We start from the raw sequence: 12,401 nt of genomic DNA on the forward strand, positions 1-12,401 counted from the left end.
TGCTTCTCCCTCTGCCTGTGTCTCTGCCTCTTTATGTCTATCATGAATAAATAAATAAAATATTAAAAAAATAAATAAAACCTTCCTTTTTATTTTTGACTGTTATTTTGACTTTTTATGTGGCAAACATGATGTTAACTAAGCACTCTATATAGGTATTTCCATTTCATCTTCAAAATACCCCTCGAGATAGGTTTAGCTTCTCCATTTTATTTATTTATTTTTATTTTTTTCCATTTTATTTTGTTTTATGATTTTATTTCTTTGACAGGGAGAATGAGTGAGAGAGCCCAAGCAGGAGGAGGAGCAGAGGGAGAGGAAGAAGCAGGCTCCCCATTGAGCAGGGAGCCAGATAAGGGGCTCTATCCCAGAACCCTGGGATCATGACCTGAGCTGAAGGCAGATGCTTAACCAACTAAGTCACCCAGGTGCCCCTATCATCTCTATCTTATTTTTTTTAAAGATTTTATTTATTTATTCGTGAGAGACATACAGAGAGAGGCAGAAACACAGACAGAGGGAGAAGGAAGCTCCGTGCAGGGAGCCTGATGTGGGATCGATCCCAAGACCCTGGATCATGACCTAAGCCAAAGGCAGACGCTCAGCCACTGAGTCACCCATGTGCCCTTACCAACTCTATTTTAAATTAAGATGAAGAAACGTATACAATTTTCTCAAGGCCACAAAGCTAGGAAGGAAAGCCAGGACCGGAGCTCAAGTGTCACAAATGGCAGGGCCACACCCTTCCCCTAAGCAATACCTTGATTGGAGCCAGGGATGCTGTGAAAGCTCAAGAGGAGATGGAGATACACAACTAAGACACTTAAGAAAATCCACACCCTGATATTTTTTTTTTTCAAACACAGATGTAAAAACTCCTGAATGACTAACTCAATGTGCTAAATTAAATACATTAAGACAGACACTGGTGAGAAATACGCTATTTTAATAAGTTTGCTGGAGGCGCTAAGCCCTCAATGGTTCTTATTTTTGGCATAAGTTATTATTGTAATCACAAAATCCTGACTTACCTTCCCTATTCTGATGGCATTAAACAGAATACATAAAGTGCTTCTGGGAAGTGGCTGGCAAAGTCAGTGAAGAGTGACTTTCCCTTTCTGAGAAAAGGGGAATGGGTAACAGATCCTCTAGCTGTGTCTGTATATCTGTATCTGTATCCCACACTTTATTTTTATTTATTTATTTTAGAGACAGAGATCATGAGCAGATGGGGAGGGGCAGAGGGAGAAAGAAAGGAAGAGAGAATTTTAAGGAGGCTCCACACCAGTGCAGAGCCTACCATGGGGCTTGATCTCATGATCCTGAGATCACAACTTGAGTTGAAATCAAGAGTCAGGCGCTCAACCAACTGAGCTACCCAGGGGCCCTGCTAAGACACTAATGTGGAGAGTAATATTATGTGGAGTAAAGGACTTTTAGGGTGGATGTTAACTAGACAGCTACAACAGGAAAGACAAAGATTTCTGTCTTAGAAATGTTATGACCATTTCTTATTAGGAATTAGAAGCAGTTTCATTAGAAGAGGCCCCTGCATTTCTTCTGAGAGTACCAGCTCCCGCTTCCACTCTTCAGCTAGAGGCACCTCGCTGGTGCTCCACCCCACCTCCTGGCATCCCAGGCGCCACTGGACAAGCCACTGATTCTGGTTTCCATTTTCTTTTATTATTTGTTAGATCCCAGAGAAAATTTTCATTTAGGTAAACATTAGAATAATTATGTATATAAGAGAAAATACAATAAACACAGAAAACCATAGATTTACAAGGAAGGGAGAAGCCCTGAAATGCCATCTGCTCTCCTACTTTTACTACCTTGAGAACCAGGTTTAGTATACGGACTCTTATTATAAACGTTTTCCCTGCAATCTAGTTTTTAAATCTTTCTTATTAAAGGATGACTTTATATCCTCATTAATTACTCAGATACTAAAAGCTTAAAATGCTGCCCAAATACATTGCCCTCTCATAAACTTTGAGATTCTAAGTTGCTTAGTGACCATAATTACTTAAGTATATCACTTTTATTCAAATAATAAAGTATATTTCATTACTTTTGAAGAGTGTGCTAAATGTTATAGTTGAAAGGTACCCTGGAGGCATCAAGTGCCATGCCCTCATTTTAGACAGGCCACAGGATTTCCCAACATAACACATATGACTAATAGCAAACTGGGACCTAGAACCAAAATGTCTTGGCTCATAGGCTAGGTGTTGCCTACCGGTCTGGCTGCACTGTATCCAGCAGGTCCTGGGCCTGTGAATCCTGCTTGAGGTGAAGGCTGATTGCGTCCTGAAACAAAGACATCACACCATGTATTTAGGGTATTTTTTAAAAAGAAAGAAACAAGAAGCCATGCACTTATATCCCCAAGTGTCTACATGGTCCAGTTTTAAAGTTAAGTAGCTAAATTCAAGTGTTTTTACCTATAGTATCTTTCCGTGTTGTTCCAGGGCTTTTGGGTGCTTTGAAGCAAGAAGGGGAAAAAAAAAATGAGTCATAAGTAAACACTCAAGCAACACTGTGTAATATCCGTTGGCTGTTCTGTATCATTATCAGCACAAATGGGGGCGTGAGATGGGAACCAAAGGTACACTGCTTTGGATAATGATGAAGGCTATTATCAGCCCTGAAGAAAATGTCCCCAAAGAGAGAAAAATTAGTAGAATATGTAGAGTGACATTTATGAGAGACGACTTAGGTCTCAGGCTGATATATCAATCACAGAGCTACTTCTAAGGTGACCTTTCCAGAGTTCTCTCCTGTGAACCTCGAAAACATAAGGTCAGCTTATGTGAATGGTCATGAGACGGGACACGACTGCCTCTCAGAGCTTGGCAGACAAACTGCTCCTGAGCAAACAGCATTTTCCAAGTTACACAAGGGTGCTCCTAACAACCCAGTTTTAGAGCTTCATGCTCTAGATATCACTATGGATTAAGTAATCTTAAAAGGAGGTATTTCAGATTTCTGCAACAAAATCCTGTGACTAAGGTAGAAGGTAGGCATATCTTACAACTAAGTATTTGCCTTATGGGCGATAGTGTTAACACGTGGTTCAAATTCACAAGAAAGGTAATGGACAAATGAAATGAAATGAAATAAATCACTCCGGGGGTGAAAAGGCGGAGGGGGGCTGTTAAAGGTAGCATCTCAAATTTATTCTTTTTAAAAGGAAATTTAAGTGCCATTGTTACATTGAATACATCAGCCCTCTGGCAACTATAATCTTAATGAATGGCTTTGTCTTAATGGTCTTTTAAGCAAACTTAGTTCAGCATCATTATACATAAAAATTTATGTTATTTGAAATCACCCACAAAGTACATAGTCTTGGGCCTGAATTAATAGGGTTTAATTATAAATTTTAATTAATTTGTAAAACTTCAGAGTTGGCATAGTACATTTCTAAACATCTGACTTCATAAAGTATTTTGAAAGGCATTCTTCTTAAAAAAACATTGTACAGTAATTCCACATCCTAAGTAGATATGAAATATATACAAAACAGAGTGCAAAATGACATAAGAATCGCAGGGAAATTAAATGGGGAACCCGTTAGAAACTACCTACAACACAGGATGGAAAGAGAAGAAGTACAAGATTACATGGTGTACACAAGAGAGGTGAGGAAGTTTACAGGTAGACTAAGGACAGGTTTAGTGTGCCTTTACACACGGGGGGCTGACATTTACAAGTGAGAGGAGAGGTCCATTTCTATGGTGTAGAAGTCTTGTTACCTTCCATCTCTCGCCTAGCTGCCCCAGGACTGGGAGGGGCTCCAACACCTTTTTAGAGAAAGAACAGAAGCTGTATATTGTTCAGGGCCCACAGCACAGAATGAAAGGCAGGCACACAAAACAATTTCTGCGTTCAACTGACTTTTGCAAAAAGATTCTTTTACTCCTTTACATTTCTTCAAAGATACCAATACAAACCAAAGCGACTTTCGATGCCTAGCCCAAACCCCAGTCCTCTCTTTCCTCAAACAGGATAGGAAGGGGATGACACTGTTCTTTTCACATCAGATTCACATAGATTACTAGCTGTACAGAATTTTAAAATATCTTAATGAAAGCTTTGGCTCTATGATCATCACATTATATTCACAGTTAAATCACTAATGAAAGCTCTAATATTTGACAGTCAAAGGTAGAAAAATCATAGTTTCAATTTCATTTTAAATTTCTATGAGACAGGGGCACCTGGGTGGCTCAGTGGTTAAGCATCTATCTTTGGCTCAGGTTGTGATCCTGGGATCAAGTCCCGCATCAGGCTCCCCACAGGGAGCCTGCTTCTGCCTCTGCCTATGTTCTGCCTCTCTCTGTGTGTCTCTCATCAGTAAATGAAACCTTTAAAAAAAATTCTATGAGACTATATTAGTTTCTTAGAAGTTAGTTTTTGATGGATTATTTTAAGAAAACTCTGTAAGTAGTATAATGACTTTCTCTTAGTGACTGCCTTAGAAGAGTTATTGGTTTATAGTTATTGGTTATAGTTTAGTTTCAAAAAAATATGCTGCAAACATCCCTACAAAAGAATTATGAAAAGAAGCAACTTTAAAAAAATTCAGTCAGATTTCTAAGTTTGATATAATTTTTCACAAATTCACTTAAAAGTTTATTTTCTGTAGTTTTTTCTTTATTAAAGGAAGGGGATAAATAGAACTTAACATAAAAGTATAAATAAAAGCAGGAGTTTAAAATGGGAAAAATTAATTTTTTTGTAAGTTAATGGAAAAATTATCATCCAACAGTGTTCTGCAGAAGCTGTCATGCTAAAATAATCAAGCTATACTTTTCATACAAAGTCCTTAAAATCTATATACAAGCAAAGTCAACCTGTGATAACATGTGAATTGGCCAGCAATGGCATTAGGTAGCCAGAGCTGACATAGAACAACCACACATGCATAGTGAGTGAACCTTAACAATATTAATAGTGGATTTATAAATCTGTTCTTCTGCAGATCAATGATAATCAGCCTCAATCTCTCTTGAGAATTAGATTAAATGAACTTGTCAAAAGTATACCTCCAACTGATTTTTATGAGAAATTTTCATGTAAAACAAATGAAGTACACTTTTTAAAAAAGTGACCCATTTGTTAATAAAAATTTCCTTATTAAAAAAATTTCCTTATTGAAAAAAAAATCATTGTTAAAAAAAGTGAAGCATGAGTTTTATGACGTTACAATAAAGCCATGCAAAATGAAAGATATATTTCAGATAATTATAACTTTAAGTTGCATTCCTAGGAAATTTTGCTAATCACTATATTTGCTAAGCTTCTAGAAAAGGAAAGTACCAGTGCATCACTAATCAAATACTTGGAAAATATTTACCATATTTACTATACTTGAATTCCTTTTAAAGTTAATGTGATTTGAGGGGAATTATATTTGCGTAACCAAACTAACTATATTTATTAAGAAAAAGTGTATCAGTCCTTGATTCAACTTGATTCAACTACGTCTACTCGGAGAATGGAAGCCTTTAATCAGTTCGGTTCACTAATAAAACTATAAAACTATAAAACTATAATCTTTTACTCAACAGGAATATAATGGAAGTTTGGCACTATTTTTAACTTGGAGTATAAATATCATTCACTTTGGCTTTTATCAAACAAATCTAAAATGTCTTTTCATTACACGGATCAAACTCTAAAACATAAATGAACCAAGAAGCATGTATTAGAACAAATATAAATGGTTACCTCCGAATTCTTTTCTAGCAGGTGCAGGACTCCTAGCCCCTTATAGTTCATAAGAAAATATGCAGCAAGAAGGAAAGGACATTAAATAAAGAACTGTCAAATATTTACTATAGTATTCATGATGTTAAATATCATGTGGGAACTACATATTAGTATCTTGGTACTGTAAAAAAGCTATTATTTAATGCAAATACTTCTAACAATTTAAGTTTTAACTATACTTACTTAAAAAGAATATTTAAGCAAACATATAAAACTTGATCATAAATAAGTATATGTATGTTTGTTCCTTGGTTCTAACTATATATTTTACAGAAATTAGTACAACTACATCAAATTAGCAAAAACAAACCAAACATTTTGTGCACACCTGTAAGAAGGCAGCTAGAAAAACCTAATCTCTGAAATCCAGTTGGGAAACACTCTTTTTACCTGTTCTGTTGCTCCTACCACATTCCTGAGAGAAAAGCTCAGGTAGTAGCAACAATGACAGAAAAACAACAAAATCTAGAAGCTCGGGTTTGAAAAATGCAAGACTTTTTAAAAGAGAATGGAGGAATATTTTCCAGTCTGGCATTAGTGGAAATCAAACGGTTTGTTACCTGAAGGTGGAGGTGGTCTCTGGGGGGGCGCAGGGCGTGCGGGGGGAGCAATCGGGCGGGGAGGAGGTGGCCGTTTGGGCTCAAGGGGCTGGGAATCTCTTTGCTGTAGCTGTGTTGCTGGGAGAGTGTCGACAGGAGAACCTAGAAAAGTATGTTAAGTAAGATCAGATTCTACGTGGGTGTGAGCACAAAGATATGGTACTTACCAAGACATATGATATATTCACAATTTTGATCATTTTCTCCATTGGTACTATAGCACACTGACATGCATTTTTATTACCAATAACACAAGCAGTTCTGCCATTAAATTCCCCTTCGAGACCACAGAAGCAATAGCACTAGCTAGCTCCATATGGACACCTCAGCTAGGCCCCAGGAGCACTGATTTACTGAGTGGCCCCATCAAGAGGGCAAAAGTGTTGGTTCAATGAGGTCATTTGCAGCCTGCTGGCCTATCCAGAGAAGAAAAAACACATCTCTTCTTTTCCCTATACCTATCTAATGAAGCCAGTCCTCTAAGAGTAGTAGTATGGAGAACTGGAGAAATTTATGAAATGGAAGACATTTTCTGGAGATGTTGGTAAGCATAGAACAGTGATTTAGTGATAGGATATAACAACTTCCAGAGACAAATCTTCCAATTTTGGAGGAGTAATGACTCTTAAATTTGAATTCAAAAAAATTCTTTGTCTCTCCTTGCTTCATACTATAATACAGGTTATGCATAGATAGATAGTTAAGCCCAGATAGTTATGAGATCTTAATATACTGACCAAAAAAACATTGATTTTAAGATATGGATAAACCTAACCTCACAGAAGAAAAGGTTTAAGAAAAACTCTCATCTAATGAAAGCGATGATGAGTTTCCTTTCCATTCAGGGCTTACCATCTACAAGTTTCCTCTTTTGCATGCACAGAAAACATGGGACAGATCCAAAGGCATCAGAGATTTGACCACCTAAAATCAAATAGGTCAGCTAGGGAAAGTTACATAGAACTTTAAATAAATACCCACTTTGTGAGCTCGGGTGCCCAGGAGTTCTTGATGGTGCTCGGCTTGGTCTTACAGGAAGGGAAGGTACAGGGCCCTCCGATATGGTCGGTGACTGGCAGGGACTGGTCCGGGGTGAAGAGCCTGGGGAAGTGCCCAGGCCAGAACTTGAAGATGGCTGGAGGTGCTGGGGAAGAATTTCCTCCACTTCAGCACTGTAGTCATCGACATCACCTAAGGAAAGGAGGTTGTCAAAATCACCACCATTTTAACTTTCTCAGAGATTGTTTTCACCAATCCAGGTTTTAAGAGGTTCAATACACAAAATAAACGCTAACATTATGACATTGCAAACACGTACAGGTTAAACATGTAGACATATATGAAAAATGTATATGTATAGAACTAGAATGAGTATATACGCCCTTACAGAAAACTGTAAAGATAGCCCATTACCTCAGAGCAGAGGATGCCAGCAGTGCCTAACATCTGGAGCTGGGCTAACATGACGACTTTCAATATTCCACTGAGCAGCTATCTCAGTGCTGGCTGACTCAGAAGTTTACTACTCTCCTTCCAAACCTTCTTACTTGCTCCATGGAACCACTCCTTCCCCATTGCCCTCAGCTCCACTCCAGCCCTCACAGCCATGCACCCTTTGTCAGGTCTCCTCACCTGAGGCCTCCCAATCTCTCCACCTTTCCTCAGGGTTGGAGAGTAGAGGCAGGGTGCCCTTTGCAACCTGGTTCCAGTTTCAGAACACTAATCCTCCAATTCTGAACAAAAAGGTCTACTTCTTTGAGGCTATGCCAGCAGGAATTTATGTTAACGCCCTCCGCATCCCCTAGCTGCCATCATCTCCAACCTCCATCCTTCCAGTGACTTGAATCCACTCATCAAGGACTAAGCAGAGAGTAGGATGATGGTTGGGTCCTACCATCTTTCTGGGTGACCTCAAAATCCATGGAGACAGGACATCAACAACCATAATACCTTGGTCTTGTCCTTACATCCTCTTCCACTCAAACATACACAGCCCTCACAACTGCCCTCGCTCTGAAATAATACTCAAAAAACACTTCATTCTGATCACTACCTCCCAGCCTGCCAGTTCTCTCCCTCAGTGACTCTTGCCCCTTGTGACTTTATCAGGATCCAGGCCTTTGATCCCTCTGCTTTTGGTCCCTATCCCTTTCTGCTTCTCTGGATCTGTCCTCAGTTTCTATGGCACTTCACCTCGGCCACCCTCACGCACTACTCTTCTGTCCCAGCTGCAGCAGTTCCACTTTTAACCTCTCCATCACTGCACCAGGGCTGCTGAGTGCTGCTGCTGCTGCTGGAGAGAATCCCGTGGTGCCTATGATTGCAGTTGTATTAAATTTGCAATATTTAGCCTTCTCTGGGATCCCAAAGCTGCCTGGCAATTTCATGACTGGTTCTCCCCTGACTCCTTCTCAGGGGCTTTATCTCAAAGCTTCTCAACTCTCCAGACACTGTGGGTTATCCTACTGCCACAGATAACCTCAACTTTTAACACTTCTCAGAGGAAAAAGAAGTCCTAAGATGGGACCCCTATCCCCTTCAACAACCTGCTGCCAAGCTGTGTCCAATCCCACAGCTGCACTCAGGTCTTGTGGTTCTGCCCACCCCCATTTTCCCCGTGACCTGTTCTATCACCACTTCTGCCCCGCTGGTCCCTAACATTGTCAGCCAACTCTCAAGCTTCTTTCATTTCAAATGGCACTCCCTGGATCCCCAATCTCCCTGGAGCAAGTGCCTCTCTCTCCCCAGCCCCATCTTCACTTCCCTAAAGAGCTGTGTAGAGACACGCTCTCCACTTCCTCACCTTCTCTCCACACCTCAATTTACCACCATCTGCCTTCATCGCTGCACTGAAAGTACTCTCATGAGTGTTGCCAACAGCCTCCTTCATTGGTATTAAATCCAAAGGGCAAGTGGTGGTCTCCATATCTTCTCATCTCTCTGTGACACAGGACTCCTCTGACTATGCCTTCCTTGTTATCAGTTCTTTCCTTGATTTTTAGGCCAATCTCTTGGCTCTTTGACATTTATAGTTGTTTCTTTTTCATTTTCCCTTTGTGAGCGGCTGCCTTTTTCCTGACCTTAAAATCTGTTCATTCCCAGGACCAGTTTTTTCCCATCTCTATACAGTCCTTTTTACCAAGCTAATGAAAAAGCATGCCTTGAGCTGCCATCAGAGCTGCCCTGTGAGCCCAGAGGTCTCTGCGGAGCACCAGGTCCACATACCCACAGCCTATATGTGGGCCCAGAAGGCTCCAAAGACACCTCAGTCCAACATGTTCCAAACCAAATTCATCTTCCACTCCACATCACTCCCCCCCCACCTGCTTTCTTTTCTCTCCCTTTATTTCCTCATGAGTGGAATACTTATGCAAGAACGTTAAGCCTTTTCCTCTTTTGGTTCCTGTATGTTCCTTCTTCCTGGTTCACTCTCTCTCTCTCCTTCATCTAATTCTCAAATTTCAATTTCTCTGGGAAACCTTTCCCAACTTCCCAAATCTGAGGTAGGCAACTGTCCTGTGCACTACCACAGCGTTGTTCATTACTGCATCTCTGTCACTAATTCTCACTGCTTGGTCACTTGTAACACCACTAAGCTAGGAGTTCTGGAAGGGCAGGATGACAGCTGTTGAATTTCTGGCACCTAGTATGCACTTGGCACATACAACGTAGGATATAAATGTATGGACTATGCCAATGAATGAACAGAGGAACGTGAAAGCTGGAGTTGTAAGGATTCAACTTTTAATTGTGTTAACTGGATATACATGGCCTCACAGTATGATATATTGTCATTTTTTAAACTAAGGGATGCACTGTCATGGGAAATATGCTAGAATAATACAGCATATAGCATGAGAAGGCACCTTCATTTCTTAATCACATTTAAGGAGGGACGCCTGGGTGGCTCAGCGGTTGAGCAGCATCTGCCTTTGGCTCAGGGCCTGATCCTGGATTCCTGGGATTGAGTCCCACCTCAGACTCCTTTGCATGGAGCCTGCTTCTCCTCCCTCTGCCTGTGTCTCTGCTTCTCTTTCTGTGTCTCTCATGAATAAATACATAACATCTTCAAAAAAAATCACATTTAAGGAAATTATTATCCAGATAACTGGATACTAAACACTAAATTTGAAATGGCTACATTTATATGGATCTATTTAAATGCATGTGTTCCTAGCCTTCTTGAGAATCCTTTAAAAATTACTTTGAAAAGGATCTTCTTTTGTTGTAACTACTTAGAACTCATTTCTGTTGTTAGAACACCCATTTTGAACTTCTACTTTTCTACCGTAACTGCAACTAGTAGGACCATAACCCCATACCAGAAATACCAATTCGTGCTCCTAGCACAGAACGACATAAACCTACACTTGTAAAGATCTTAACCTTTAAATGGAAGAATGGCCAATACATTTGCAATCTGAAGTCTAGGTACAGGCAAAAGAGACACAATACAATGCAAAACAAATTTAATTAATACTGCTCTGTGTGTGGCGAGAAGATAGAGATGGATAAACTTGGAGACTAAGACTTCACCGATAGGAAGGACACTTATCTAGAAGCACAGAAGTCAGTCAATGTGTTCCATAAACAAACCTTCCATATCAAAATCTGCAGTGACCTCCGCATCTTCACCAAGCAGGGTGGAGCTTGTCGATGATGGCAATGCAACATTAATTTTCTCTAAACTCATTTCTTCCTCCAAATTTTTGATCCAGTCTGGACTTTTTAAAGTAATAGTTATAGTCCGACCCAATAACTAGTTGATAAAAAGAGATGGAAAATACAAAATCATTGGCATGAAAATTATCTTGGAAAAAAGCAACTGTTTTAGTTACACTATGCAATAATCTAGACTTCATTCAGCTAGATTCAATACAATGTATACTGTCTCATATATACTGAATTTTTAAGTACCTTAAACATTCCCAATCTTCGCTCTAAAAGACCGTGTTGCTAAATCTAAGGTCTTTCTTCTAAGATGCACACAGATCCAGGTTTCCTTTGCTGTAGCCAGTATCTTTCCCTGGCCAGATGTAAATTCACTGACGACTTTGCTACATAATTTTATACTTCCTTTGATTCTGATCCACAGGTTAAGTAACTGTTCTTACATGAAACAATTCTAGAAGAGAAGGATTGGCATTCTGCCTTTCCTATAACTGTGAGTGGCTTTTAGACAAAAGTATAATCTAAAACAAACACATTATAATTAAGTCACACCAGCCTGTTGATGTATTTAAAAAATAAATCTCAAAAAACTTGTAGACAGCCACAGACTCCCTGGTCTCAAACAGAGACGATGCACCAGAAAACCATTCTCATTTAAAATTCATACCATGTAACAAATTTGCTTTTTAAAATGTAAGCTCTCTCCTACATAGTTTCAACTCCCTTCATTTAAAGAGCTTCTGGAGTATATAAAATAAGTGAACTTTTCTGGTATTTCCAAATAAGCTGTGTAGCTGTGACCAACATGCTGAGAAGACAGCCGGCACCTCTGTGGGTACAGATCTTCCTTGGCTCCAAGTGCTATCGAATTAGAATTCCTTGAAGGCACAGAATGGAGACACTGAAAGCTGTTGGCCGGAGTGGTACGGTTTTTAATAGCAATTTAGAATCCACCCTGAGCTTTGAAGTTAGTGTTATAAGAAGCTAATCATCCTTCACCTGCCTATCAGAGCAAATCAATTCCATTTCAGAACTTGGCAACACGCGTCATAGGTCTTTCAAGAACATGCTCAAGAAGGTCATCTTTGGGGGCACCTGGGTGGGTCAGTGGTTGAGCATCTGCCTTTGGCTCAGGTCATGATTCATGATCCCGGGGTTCCGGGATCGAGTCCTGCATCAGGCTCCCAGTGAGGAGCCAGCTTCTCCCTCTGCCTATGTTTCTGCTTCTCTCTGTGTGTCTCATGAATAAATAAATAAAATCTTTAAAAAAAAAAAAAAGGTAATCCTTTAGGTTTACCCCATTTAAACTAACTTTTTCCAGATCCTCCCCTGGAATGGAAGAACTCTTATGAT

The 12,401-nt window shown here is 39.7% G+C and overlaps 1 protein-coding gene across 14 annotated transcripts in view; it reads right to left on the reverse strand.

Moving 5' to 3' along the window:
- SYNJ1 (synaptojanin 1) overlaps window positions 1-12,401 on the reverse strand; it is a 90,849-nt gene that overhangs the window by 10,531 nt on the left and 67,917 nt on the right. For 6 of the 14 annotated variants that reach the window (XM_072806770.1, XM_072806769.1, XM_072806781.1 and 3 more), the window contains 7 exons: window positions 10,974-11,136; window positions 7,359-7,568; window positions 6,339-6,479; window positions 5,737-5,775; window positions 3,759-3,806; window positions 2,445-2,483; window positions 2,240-2,310 (listed from right to left, as the gene is read on the reverse strand). In XM_072806770.1, coding sequence (XP_072662871.1) covers window positions 2,240-2,310; window positions 2,445-2,483; window positions 3,759-3,806; window positions 5,737-5,775; window positions 6,339-6,479; window positions 7,359-7,568; window positions 10,974-11,136 — 711 coding nt within the window. The remainder of the gene's footprint in view (window positions 1-2,239; window positions 2,311-2,444; window positions 2,484-3,758; window positions 3,807-5,736; window positions 5,776-6,338; window positions 6,480-7,358; window positions 7,569-10,973; window positions 11,137-12,401) is intronic. The other 8 variants (XM_072806777.1, XM_072806776.1, XM_072806784.1 and 5 more) reach the window with 4 other exon arrangements.

This window comes from Canis lupus, chromosome 30 (assembly GCF_048164855.1).
Source record: "Canis lupus baileyi chromosome 30, mCanLup2.hap1, whole genome shotgun sequence".
Taxonomy (NCBI): Eukaryota; Metazoa; Chordata; class Mammalia; order Carnivora; family Canidae; genus Canis; species Canis lupus.